This window comes from Macaca thibetana, chromosome 11 (assembly GCF_024542745.1).
Source record: "Macaca thibetana thibetana isolate TM-01 chromosome 11, ASM2454274v1, whole genome shotgun sequence".
Taxonomy (NCBI): Eukaryota; Metazoa; Chordata; class Mammalia; order Primates; family Cercopithecidae; genus Macaca; species Macaca thibetana.
In genome coordinates this window covers 64,788,328-64,802,106 of record NC_065588.1, presented here as the reverse complement: position 1 = coordinate 64,802,106, position 13,779 = coordinate 64,788,328, and the positions used below count along the sequence as shown (strand labels likewise).

The 13,779-nt window shown below is 37.4% G+C and overlaps 1 protein-coding gene across 2 annotated transcripts in view; it reads right to left on the bottom strand.

The window, feature by feature from the left end:
• Positions 1-13,779, bottom strand: part of RAP1B (RAP1B, member of RAS oncogene family) — a 50,898-nt gene that overhangs the window by 11,113 nt on the left and 26,006 nt on the right. For both annotated transcript variants that reach the window (XM_050748602.1, XM_050748601.1), the window contains exons 2-3: positions 2,509-2,591; positions 815-883 (exon numbers count right to left, since the gene is read on the bottom strand). In XM_050748602.1, coding sequence (XP_050604559.1) covers positions 815-883; positions 2,509-2,565 — 126 coding nt within the window. In that variant the 5' untranslated portion in view covers positions 2,566-2,591. The remainder of the gene's footprint in view (positions 1-814; positions 884-2,508; positions 2,592-13,779) is intronic.

Here is a 13,779-nt window from a genome sequence, read left to right as displayed (position 1 = left end):
TGTTTTATTGTCACATAATGTTAGTGGTCACAGGAATTCACCTTACTATAGGCTGAGCATTCCTAATCTAAAAATTCAAAAATTGCAATGTTCCAAATCCAAAACTTTTTGAGCCATGTGTGGAACATCATGCTACAAGTGGAAAATTCCACACATGAGCTCATGTGACCAGTCACAGTCAAAATGCAGCCAAAACTTTGCTTCATGCGTAAGAATATTAAAAATATTACATAAGATTATGTGTATAAGGTGTATATGAAACCATGAATTGTTTAGACATGGGTCCCATTCTATTTCATTATGTATATACAAATATTTTAAAATCAGAAAATAATCTGAAATCTGAAAACACTTCTGGTCCCAGGTATTTTGGATAAGGGATATTCAACCCATATTGTGAGTGGTGGCACTTTCTCAAGAGGTTAGTAAGTAGAAAGCTTAGGAAGACTTGTGTCCACCAATTTCTAGGTTAAAAAGAAGGGAGCTTGAGAGTAATGAGTCTTGCTAGGTAGGGGATAGGAAGTAACAAGGGGCTACTACTTGAAATGGATGGCATGCTTTAAAGTTTGCGTGTCAAATTACAACTTCAGGGTCAGGATAAACTTAAAATTCTGTGAATATGTCAGAGTATGAGGGTTTATGATCCTCTTAAACTGGTAAATATGCAATGCCAGAAAGTAATTATAAACTTTTCCTACTAATTTTATAAATTAACTCTGCCTCCATCCTACTTTGTACAAAACATTCAGTAATTATACAGCTAAAATATTTATATTAAAATCAAAAGCAAAAGGCCTTCCAAAGTAATATATACCTTTCTATAAGAATCTTCTATCGTAGGATCATATTTTTCTACAAAAATTCCTTGAACAAACTGTACAGTCTGAAAAAAAAATTAAGAAACCATTATACTTCTAAAGAAAAGAGTACATTCAATCTTTAAATTGTAAACTGATTTCACACAGGGAGTTACACCATCGGTGAAAAAAACCACAGCCAATACTACATTTGAATGTATATATTTGGTAAGAAAATTACCTCAGAAAGCTGTTTTCTATTTTTAAATAAATAATCACTATGCTCCTTATTGGGTAATTCTAAATTTAGAGATCATATATTTAAAAATTTTAAATGTCTCTTGTTTCAGTCTTTTATTCTTTTATTTTTTTTCTTTGAGACAGAGTCTTGCTCTGTCTCCCACGCTGGAGTGCAGTGACACAATCTTGGCTCACTGCAACCTCCGCCTCCTGGGTTCAGGCCATTCTCCCACATCAGCCTCCCAAGTAGCTGGGATTATAGGCATGCACCACCACATCTGGCTAATTTTTGTATTTTTAGTAGAGATGGGGTTTCACTATATTGGCCAGGCTGCTTTAGAACTCCTGACCTCAGGTGATCTGCCCGCCTCGGCCTCCGAAAGTGTTGGGATTATAGGTGTGAGCCACCGTGCCGGTGTTGTTTCAGTCTTAAGAGCTTAAATTTGAATTTTAAATTAGAAATTGACTAATTTTATGTTATGTATACACACATACATGCACAATCAACTGACCTCCCCATCACTTTGGATACAAATTGAAAAAGCAGTTCATTTCACATCATATATACTTCTCCGTTTGTTCCAAGCATGTCAATTCTCAGCTAGGTGGCCTTTCTAAGTGGCCAAGATGGTTTATCTTATGAGTGAGGCAGAAGGTCAATCTATTTGCTTGTGAGGCTTTGCTAAGCTCTGAACTATTCATCAAATTATTTTCCCTACGTTTTTCCCCTTTCCCAACCCTCATTACCGAGTTATTCTTGCTACACCATTCCTTGATGCAGAAAACATGGCCATTAAAATAATAATGTAAAACTGGACAGTCAAACGTAATATTTGAAGAAGACTTTTTATAAGCTTTGATATTTTCTAACATAAAATGTATAGGGTAAGACTATATGTAAGAAGAAAAAGCAAGCCAGGCATGGTGATTTATGCCTGTAATTCCAGCACTTTGGGAGGCAAAGGTGGATTACTTGAGGCCAGGAGTTTAAGACCAGCCTGAGCAATACAGCAAGACACCATCTCTACAAAAAACTTTATAAAAATTAGCCTGGCATGAAGGCACATGCCTGTAGTCCCAAGCATTCAGGAGGCTGAGATCACCTGACCCCTTAGCCTGGGCAACAGAGTGAGACCCTGTCTGAAAACAAATAAAAATAAAAAGACCAAAACTTATTCTACCTGCCTCTGAAATGCAAATGCAAAAAGACACATATTTGTATGCTCTCAATCTCTGTGCTTAGCTCAAATTGTATTCCAGCATAATTCGTGTCATTCTGGAGTCAATGTTCCAGAGAGAATATGATCCACCCAGATATAATTAAAAGTTGAGTAAAATTACAAGAAAAATATTACATTGCTTCTAAAGTCATTAAGGGATTTTATCTTAACAAAGACTTATCAAAACCTAAAACTCAACAGAAAAAGAACGTCTCGGAGTGAAAGGCTTAGGTAAAGTAAGAATGACTTACCAAAGCAGACTTTCCAACGCCTCCTGAGCCAAGAACGACTAGCTTATACTCACGCATGATGCAGGCTTGTCAAAACCTAGTACCTTATTAAAGAAAAAAAAAAAAAAAAGAATTCTAAGTAAAGTTTTGTATTCCTGTGCTTTTCACAGAAATAAAACATTCAGGAAAATAGATTTATTTAAAATGATTACTATACAACACAAATACGGAGCACCCTATGAGCAGACTTACTAAAAGATGCTCAGAGGTAGAAGAAAACTACAGAATCACTTGATATCAAGAGTTCAAGACCAGCCTGGCCACCATAGCAAAACCCTTTTTTTTTGGGGGGGGGGGGGCGGCACTTCACCACGTTGGCCAGGATGGTCTCAATCTCTTGACCTCATGATCCACCCGCCTTGGCCTCCCAAAGTGCTGGGATTACAGGCGTGAGCCACCATACCCAGCTGCAAAACCCTGTTTCTACAAAAAAAAAAAAAAAAAGACAAAAATTAGCCGAGTGTGGTGGCACATGCCTGTAATCCCAACTGCTCGCAAAGCTGAGGCATGAAAATTGCTTGAACCTGGGAGGCGGAGGTTGCAGTGAGCTGAGATCACGCCACTGGGCTCCAGCCTGGGCAACACAGTGAGATTCTGTCTTAAAAAAAAAAAAAAGATTTAATGGGATACAAAATAAAAATTGATTTAAGGAAATTTTCAAAAGTATTCTGGCACAGCCCCAATAGCTAAAGTAAAGAGATGGCCTTTCTTTTTGTATATGGGTTCAGGTCTGAAATAGGAAACTTAAAATGGAAAATTGGTAATCTGAAAAAATCTACAATGGTTGAGATTTTCAGTCTTACAAACAAGCTAGAAAAAACTAAATAAAAGGGTCTTTGTTTTTGAAGAAATGAAAACCTACAGATGAAGCTACTTGTACAAACAGAGCCACAGGAGAAACTGATGTTGCACATTCACTAAGAAATGGAAGTACAATAACCCCAAATCTGTTCAATTTTGCTGCTCCAAGGGTAACATGAGCATCCAATTCTCCACCCTTCCTCTACTGGGGGTGGGAGTGGGACTGACTACATATAGTCACAGGAAACCTTTTGGGGGTGATGGAAGTGTTCTAAAAACTGGTTGTAGTGGGCTGGACGACACCTGTAATCCCAGCACTTTGGGAGGCCAAGGCGGGCAGATCACGAGGTCAGGAGTTTGCGACCAGCCTGGACAATATGGTAAAACCCCACTTCTACTAAAAACACAAAAAATTAGCAGGGCGTGGTGGTGGGCACCTGTAATCCCAGCTATTCCGGAGGCTGAGGCAGAAGAATCGCGTGAACCTGAGAGGCAGAGGTTGCAGTAAGCCGAGATCACACCACTGCACTCCAGCCCCAGCAAGAGTGGGAGACTCCATCTCAAAAAAAAAAAAAACCCACAAAACAAAACACGCCAAAAACCGGTTGTAGTGATGGCTGCGCAACTGCGCAACTATATATATTCACTAAAACCTCCAAACGTAACACAACTGACCGAAACAACATAAAAACAATTTAAAAATACTGAATATAAAAACTATACATTTATCAGGTGTTTTCTAAGAGACGTATGCCTTTATTTTCTTATCTCACAAAGGTGGCTGAGTTGGCTGTGGGAGTTATACTTCTTTAGTGAGATTAGGGACTCTTTTTTCCCAGCTGCTTCATTTATCCATGAATGAGCATTATTATTTGTTGCTAGAATGAGTCAGGTTAATCCATATTATTGTATCTATCAGTAATTTGCTCCTTTTATTATTATTGATTAAAATATACCATCTGAATACATGACATTTTCTTTACCCATTCACACCAGCTGATGAAAATTTGGATTGTTTCCAGTTTGGGGATGTTATCAGGGTATTTTTGTTACCTTAAAGAGCAAAACAAAACAAAAAAGCCCCAACAGTACGATAGTCAAGATTTGAATCAATATTTTTTCAAATCTATGCTTTCTACTACACCAGTCTTGAAAACACTGTTTAAAAGACTTTTTTTAAGACTGAAATAACGAACAGATTTTTATTGTGAATGCCAACTCCGACTGACTGGCAACAGCCATTGTCCTGTTTTTAGGATAGTGTGGTTGCATCTAGTTTTGCAGAAAAGACAACTCTGCTCAATAAGCAACATAACTGGCTTGTAGTGCTGGTAGGGACTGGGAAAGAGTTGTAGCACCTGTATCTGTGTAGTGTATTTGTGATCTCTAGGCATAACCTTTCTCTTCAAGTGTTCTTTTCCTGAAGTCCTTAGTTCAGGTTAAGAATGAGCATTTTGAAATGTGTCAATTCCCTAAAATTTCATGCACAATTAAAAATGGGAATAGTTACATCAGATTTTCAAAGAGATTTGTAACAACTACTATTTGAGACGTTGAGATTAATTGTTCTCTTTCACAGAACCCCATGGGGGAACAATTTTGACAGCATAGCATAGTGGCGAATGGTACCTAAGTTTCAAATCGTGGTCTTCTATAATCTTGGGCAAATCATGAAACCTTTCAGAGCCTCACTTTCCTTCCAGGTAAAATTAAGATAGTAACAGTTACATGATAAAGTTGTGAGATGGATTAAAAAGAAGGTAAACTCCATAAGGATAGGGATTTTTGTCTGTTTTACTCACTGCCATATTCCCAGAACCTGAAACTGTGCCTGAAGTATGTGTTCCACAAATTAAAGAAAGAATAAGGAAACAAATGTAGTAATTCTTCAGTCACTGACACAACACCTTGCACATACTTGGGCAACAAAAGATAAATTTTAGGCTGGGCGCGGTGGCTCATGCCTGTAATCCCAGCACTTTGGGAGGCCCAGGCGGTTGGATCACTGGATGTCAGAAGTTCAAGACCAGCCTGGTCAACATGGTGAAGCCTCTAAAAATACAAAATTAGCCGGGTGTGGTGGCACGTGCCTGTAATCCCACTTACTCGGGAAACTGAGGCAAGAGAATACCTTGAACCTAGGAGGGGGAGGTTGCAGTGAGCCCAGAGCGCACTGCTGCACTCCAACCTGGGTGACAGAGCAAGACTCCGTCTCAAAAAAAAAAGTAACTTTTAAAATAATAGTAATGTCAATGGTTTGAGCTGCCACTCACTACGCTAAGAGAACTGCTATTCCTTCAGTTAAGAATCACTGCTCGACTTTTTTTTTTTTTTTTTTTTTTTTTTTTTGAGACGGAGTCTCGCTCTGTCGCCCAGGCTGGAGTGCAGTGGCGCAATCTCAGCTCAATGCAACCTCCGCCTCCCAGGTTCACACCATTCTCCTGCTTCAGCCTCCTGAAGAGCTGGGACTACAGGCGCCCACCACCATGCCCGGCTTATTTTCTGTATGTATTATTTTTAGTAGAGATGGGGTTTCACCGTGTTAGCCAGGTTGGTCTCCATATCCTGACCTCGTGATTTGCCCACCTCGGCCTCCTAAAGTGCTGGGATTACAGGCATGAGCCACCATGCCCCGCCCACTGCTTGACTCTTTAATCTATAGCTCAATAAAACATATAAGAACCCTCCATGTCAATATAAAAAAGCAAAAAGCTGTGCACACATCAGTATTGTGAATCATTTAAAAATGTTCAGAGATAATGACTGGGAAATAGCCCTCCTTTAAGTATTTAAGAAAAACATTACTAAACAAAAATCCTGTAATATTGGCATTATCTCTGACAGCTAATATTAATCACAGAAGTCTTAATGAAATCTATTGTACCTCAAGTTATGCAGACTGCAATTTTGACAGCCTAGGAGGAATCTCATTATTGAAAAAATCTTGAGAGTATAATAGAAAATAAATTTCAATTCCCTGGAATAAAAAAAAAGAAAAAAAAATACACAACAAGGTGGTAGGATAGGGAATTTTCTTTTCCTTTTGCTTATTTTTTTCTGACAGTTCAATTGTTAACAAATAAAAAAATATACAACAAATGAAACAAAACCTGAAGTTAACAGAGAAATTGTGAAGTTGTTCCATAAGTACCCCAATATTATATAATAAGAATGCTGATAATTACTGGTATTTTTAAGAAGCAGACTTTAGAAAATTCAAAAATACCAAGTTTAGCCACTCAACTCATAGAGTAACTATAAAACACTGATGCTGGAAGAGAAAAGTATTTCTTGGATTAATAAACTAATGGTGAGGGTACCTTTTTAAAGAAATAAGCAGGTAAGCATAAAAGAATCAATTAAAGTTTAATTCTGTTAAGCCTTAATTACTTCCCAGAAAACACTTCTCAAAAGGGGCTAAGAGATGCTTAACTACTGAAAATTACAACATTAAACATATTTTAAGTGCTTTATAGGAAAAGAAATACTCAATGTAAATGCTGACATTTTAAACACCTATCTTACATCAATGCAATATTTACCATTAATTAGCAAGCAAAGTTTATCTAGAATGAAAAGATAAATAAGGTAGCAAAGGACTTAAGTTAGTACTTTAACTGGTGTGCCACAAGCAAATGATTATATTGTAAGAAGCTTGGTCATTTTTAACTACTTGTACATCAGGTAGTTAGAAGATAAGGATTAAGTCAAAAAGAGGATACAAAGTAATACCAGAATACCTGATATTACAAATTATTAAGAGTTCTGACTATCAGAAGGTATTACTGCCATGTACTACCATTTAAAGTGAAGAGATTTTGGAAGAAAAATAAAAACTATAATCAACAGAAAAATAAACTCAAAGAAATTTTAGAATGAACAACCTTCAAGAAGTCAAAGGCAACACAAATTAAATGAAACTGTGTTAGCAATGAGAGATATTGGCTAAATACTGTGCCTAAAATTATGGTGCTATTGGTCTACTGTGTAACATTCTAGTTTGAATTTCCAGCATAAGTGATGGGATTTTGTTCATTTACATGTGCTCTCTTTACGGTATTCCTTGTAAACAATAGCATTTGTAAAAACTGGATGCAGTTTGAAACTATCTGTACAGTTAAGAATTACTAGTTATCAATAATATGCCTATGTATGAATTAATCTGCAAATGTAGTACATTTGTATTAATCTTTAGTCTATGAATTAACCAATTATACCAACTACTGAGGGACTCCTGGATCTTCATTTTACTCAACCCGTTAAACAGAAAAGACTGTAGCATATATGCAAAATGAACTTATCAACAGTGCAACTATACGATACTTCATCAGCAAAAAGGTGCAATTTCTATATCAAGTAGGCACATACACAATTATAAACTTTATGCATGATTCACACTGCCTCTCCAACACAATCTAATATTACAGATGAAGAAAATCAATTAAATCTCTAAAGAAAGCTATCAAAATACTAAAAATTCCACTACTGTTCAAACTTAAAGTATTTTCTACACTGATTTAATTTGTTTTTATCTTTGATTCAGAGGAACTGTGGAATGCACTGATTTTTTCAAATGCATAAATGTTTCTGCTATTTATCTGAATATATTTTTGGGGTAGTTTTTAGTATTAGGTCATTTACATTTAAAGATTCCTAATCTGAGTTCCTCATATAATCACCTAAAATTTCTGTGACTACAACTAACCTGACTGATGAAAGTAACTGACAGCTTTTACACTTGGCTATTTACTTCTTGCAAAATACCTACTACCTTACTCATTTGTTTAAAAGTAGTTTACTTATTATTACTTCTACAACTTTTTCCATTTCCTCTACAGGCTGGAGTTTTACTTGCATTGGTTCTTTTTTATCAATTCAAAAAGCTGTTTAATTCTAGTTTCAGAGCAAACCACAGCAAAGACATGGAAAGACAAGAAAATAAAACCTCCTTTGGCATTGTCCAGAGTCAGGTTTCAGTGGCTGCTTCGTAACTATCTGAAATGAAAGTAGAAGAAGGGGGTGGTGGCTCATGCCTATAATGCCAGCACTCTGGGAGACAGAGACAAGTAGACTGCTTTAATGCAGGAGGAGTTCAAGACCAGCCTGGGCAACATGGCAAAACCTAGTCTTTACAAAAAATATGAAAATTAGCCAAGTGTAGTGGCACACACCTGTAGTCCCAGCTACTTGGGAGGCTGAGGTGGGAGCATCACTTGAGCCCAGGAGGTCGAGGCTTCAGTGAGCCATGTTTGTGCCACTGTACTCCAGCCTGGGTGACAAGTGAGACCCTGTCTCCAAAAAAAAAAAAAAAAAAAAAAAAATCATATTCTACATTAAGTTCAGTAAATTTATCTAAGATAATATTTCATTAATTAGAAATTATTAACTAGTATTTTCACAAAACAATAATGAATGCAATAATAATTCTGAGTTCACAGAAAATCCTGAAGACATGACTCAAAGAAAATAAAAACTGGTATTACCGGGTAGTTTTTTTTTGTCTAAATGTGTTCACTATATTAAACATCACAATGCAAATAACTGATTTAATTATCCAACATTCTGGATTGCCTGTAACATTCTTCCTAAGATTCAACTGTAGATATTACTGTTCCAAATTATGAACAAGGGTTATTCTAAAAAATCACTGAGGAAACTAAAAAGCATAACAAAATGATAAATTTATGTATTAAAAAGAAAATTCTTGTTTACTTGGTGCTGAGATTTATTGAGGACATACTCCATCATCCCAAGAACTGTGCTGGTCAGAAAAGAAAATCTAAGAAGTGACACCTTCCATTAACACTACTGTAATACAGCATTCAATATTCGACACCCATAAATAATATACTGAGTGTCTAATATGTGTTAGGCACTATTCTAGGCAGTGGGAATATAAAGCAGTGAACAAAATACCCTGTCCTCAGAATTTATAATCCAGAGTGAAGGGTATAGAGGGGAAACAAAGCCAATATAAAGTGTCAGGTGTGATAAGCAGTATGGAGGAAAAAAAACCAAAGGAGATAAAAATGGATGGTTTTATACAGGGTGGTTATGAAGGACTTCTATTAAGGTGAATCTATATTGCTCAGTACACAGAGTCCTGTCAATGGATTGGTATTAAATTTTGTTTTTAACAAAAGACTACCATTAAGCTTTGTCCTGTTGAGCATTTAAAAAAATCATCTTTGGGCTGGGCACGGTGGCTCATGCCTGTAATCCCAGCACTCTGGGAGGCTGAGGCAGGCAGATCACGAGGTCAGTCAGGATGGTCTCTGACTAACATGGTGAAACCCCGTCTCTACTAAAAATAAAAAAATTAGCCAGGTGTGGTGGCGGGTGCCTGTAATACCAGCTACTCAGGAGCCTGAGGCAGGAGAATTGCTTGAATCCAGGAGGCAGAAGTTGCAGTGAGCCGAGACTGCGCCACTGCACTCCAGCCTGGCAACAGAGCAAGACTCAGTATCAAAAAAAAAAAAAAAAAAAAAAAAAAAATCTTTGGTGGGGTGACATGCTAATTAGTTAAATTTGGATTTGGGAGTCAGAGATTTATCCAGCCCCTTCCTCTGCAAAAAGGGGCATAAATGGGATTTCTGGAGAAGTCTAAATGTAGTTGGTCTTATGAGGTGCTGTTTTTCAATATGTACAAAATGCCCTTTGGTGATTTCCCATGCCAGCTCTTTACAGGAGGGCATTTATCTCTTTTCCTCAACTGTGTAGCAAGAACAACACAGAATCAGGACAGCACATTTCAAGATGCAGTTCTTAGGAGGTGTCAAGGAAATGTCTCTGAAGCATTCTTGCACTAACTCAGCCCACAGTGATCATTCTCCTTCATGACAAGTTATACCAAATACTTTAGGACTTGATTATGTATTACCTTGTACTATTTTCTAAGGAGACAACAAGCTGTAGAAAGTAACATTAACTTTGAATTTAAGCAGCTCTATTTAAAAAGTTTTTATCTTGAGATAAATCACTTAATTCTCTGTTTCCAGATTCCTTGTCTACAAAAAGATGGAATGAGGGAAGGGGGAAATATTGAACACTCAGATGCCTTACATCAGTCAGCTAGCCATGTAAATGCCTGAAGCAGTAAGGTCTTATTAGGTAATAACGTGAACTGTGGTCAAGTAGAGAGTGAATGCTTTATAGGTAAAGTCATTTGAATTCTAAAACTTATGAATATTGTATAAACCAACAAAATCAATTTGAGAGATAAGAGATCTGAACCCTGGTCTGGCAGTTTTTGACTTCTAGACTAGATCCCTAAAGTCCCTTTCAATTATAAAATGTTTTGTTACAATAATGTTACATGCACCAGACTTTGAAGAATTAAACATAAATGGAATTTTAAAAGCATCTTAGGTTGGGCATGGTGACTCATGTCTGTAATTCCAGCACTTTGCGGGGCCGAGGTGGGCAGATCACTTTAAGTCAGGAGTTCGACACTAGCTGGCCAACATGGTGAAACCCCGTCTATACTAAAAAATACAAAAATTTGCTGGGCATGATGGTGCACGCCTGTAATCCCAGGTGCTCAGGAGGCTGAGGCAGGAGAATCATTTGAATCTGGAAGGCCGAGGCTGCAGTGAGCCAAGATCGCGTCACTACACTCCAGCCTAGGTGGACAGAGGAGACTCCATCTCAAAAAATAAAAATAAAAAAAAGTCGAGCAGTGATTCTTAACTGAAGGAATAGCAATTCTCTTTAGTGTATTGAGTGGCAGCTCAAACCACTGACATTACTATTATTATGTTTCAAAAAAAAAGTTATATTCCTTAATTACTATAAAAAATATAAATTGCATTAGTAATAAAATGTAATGATAATCTAAATATTCCTTCTCTAACTTCATAATGGTGGTTTGATATTATAGATATATTAGAGTCATTATCTTTCAAAAACAATACACATTTTAAAAAGGAGTGAAAATAAACATAAGACAACATCCTTACTCCTAAGGTATGCACAACTGGGAAAATCCATTAAGATTAGTGGGCATTCAACCAGGACAAGATGCAACCACATTTTCTTTTACCTTCTCGCAAGCTAGTCCAAGATGCTTTATGCAATAAAAGCAATATAACTAAAAATTAGGGCACAGACATGACATCTCTCTCAGGAAGCACACTTCTCTTCAAATAATACCACAAATAAAGAGACTGACTGCATAAGGGATTATACAAATTGGTTACAGAGATTAAGACTGGGAAGTAAAATATAAAAAGTAAAAACAAGTGACTACCAAGGAAAAAATCTATATACCAAATATACAAAAAATGTGGACTAGTGAGACAAGTGTCACCAGAATGTACTATAAAACATTAAAGCCAACAACAGATTACCTTTAAAGACTGCTTTAATCCTATCCAGGATAAAACACAGCAGACCAATGGAATTTTAAAAACTTTAAATTTATATTAATCCAATTAACAAAATTTGCATCCAAGGTTACCTTAAAAACTTTGAATCCAAAATCTTGAAAAGCAAACAAATTAACTCATTAAAAAAATGGACCCATATTTAAGTAACATAAAGCAATTCTACATTTTAAGAAGATGAAACTAAATAACTGACTTTTTAAGAGACTTCCTTAACTGAGTGAGGCTAGTTCACAATTGGTAAATAAAGAAATCGTGGGGCTGGTTTGAGGCCCAAACTCAGTTTTTCCTTATACACTTAAAAGTAAATACTGTATCATCTTTGGAGCTCAGTGTGGTAAAACATGAAATCTGGAAATAAGGAGACCAAAACTAGCTATGTAATTTACTGGGGGTGGTCATTTATTTCTAGGCTGGCATCTTTTATTTATTTATTTATTTTGAGATGGAGTTTTACTTGTCACCCAGGCTGGAGTGCAGTCACTGGTGTGATCTCAGCTCACTGCAACCTCAGTCTCCCTGGTTCAACTGATTCTCTTCTCTCAGCCTCCAGAGCAGGATTACAGGGCCGTGCCACCACACCTGGCTAATTTTATATTTTTAGTAGAGGTGGGGTTTCACCATGTTGGCCAGGCTGATCTTGAACTCCTGACCTCAGGTGATCCACCCGCCTCAGCCTCCCAAAGTGCTGGGATTACTGGTGTAAGCCACTGCACCTGGCCTCTAGGCTGGTGTCTTAATCTGTGAAATACGGACAACAATAATACTGACTGTACAGAGTTGAGGAACAGATTAAATAAGAATGTACACTGTTGATAAAAGCATTAAATGTTAGTTATTACCATCATCAAGCAGCTGCAGGGTAGTCCTTATGTTGGTGTCCACTATTCGGTCTATAAATGTTTGCTGAATAAAGATTAATAATTCTTTTCCAGCAAATGACAGAAGTATAGACTTTTAGAAGATGAGTAATAAGTTATCTTTTTACAGGTAAATTGCCATTTAAGTTCATATCAATTATTGACAGATGCCATGAATCCCAACTGAAGATGAAATACACAAATCCTGGCATTAAAAAAAGTAGGGACAGGCCGGGTGTGGTGGCTCACGCCTGGAATCTCAGCGCTTTGGGAGGCCAAGGTGGGTGGATCACCTGAGGTCAGGAGTTCCAGACGAGCCTGGCCAACATGGTGAAATGCCATCTCTACTAAAAATACAAAAATTAGCTGGGCATGATGGCGCACACCTGTAACCCAGCTATTCAGGAGGCTGAGGCAGAAGAACTGCTTGAATAGAGACTCCCGTCTCAAAAAAAAAAAAAAAAAAGTAGGGATAGGCATGGTGGCTCACGCCTGTACAACCCCAGCATTTTGGGAGGCTGAGGTGGGAAGACTGCTCGAGACTAGTCTGGACAACACAGCAAAACCACACTTCCACAAAAAATTTATAAAGTAGCTGGGTGTGGTAGTACATGTCTAGAGTCCCAGCTGCTCAAAAGAATGAGGTGGGAGGATCACTTAAGCCCACCAATTGGAGGTTACAGTGAATTATGATTGCATTACTGCACTCTAGCATGGGTGACAAGACCTTGTTCCTAAAACAAACAAACAACAAAAAAATAGTTCTTATACTTGCCTTCGAGGAATTACAGTCCAGTAGAAATGCCCTGCAGCAGAAACGCTAGTGTTAAAACCAACTTCTGGGTTCCAGAGACAACTGCTCTTAACTTTATAACCTGATTTATTTAAATCTCATTAATAAATGAAAAAGTAGCTTATAAGAATCAAATCCTTGAAAAGCAATAAGCAACATTTAAAAAGCGTGATTTCTTTCCCTTAAAATACGCCAAAAAATAGCTGAGTGCAGTGGCTCATGCCTGTAATCCCAGGACTGTGGAAGGCCGAGGCGGGCGGATCACCTGAGGTCAGGAGTTTGAGACCAGCCTGGCCAACATGGTGAAGCCCCAACTCTACTAAAAATATAAAACAAACAAAAAATTACCCAGGTGAGGTGGCGGGCGCTTGTAGTACCAGCTACTCAGGAGGCT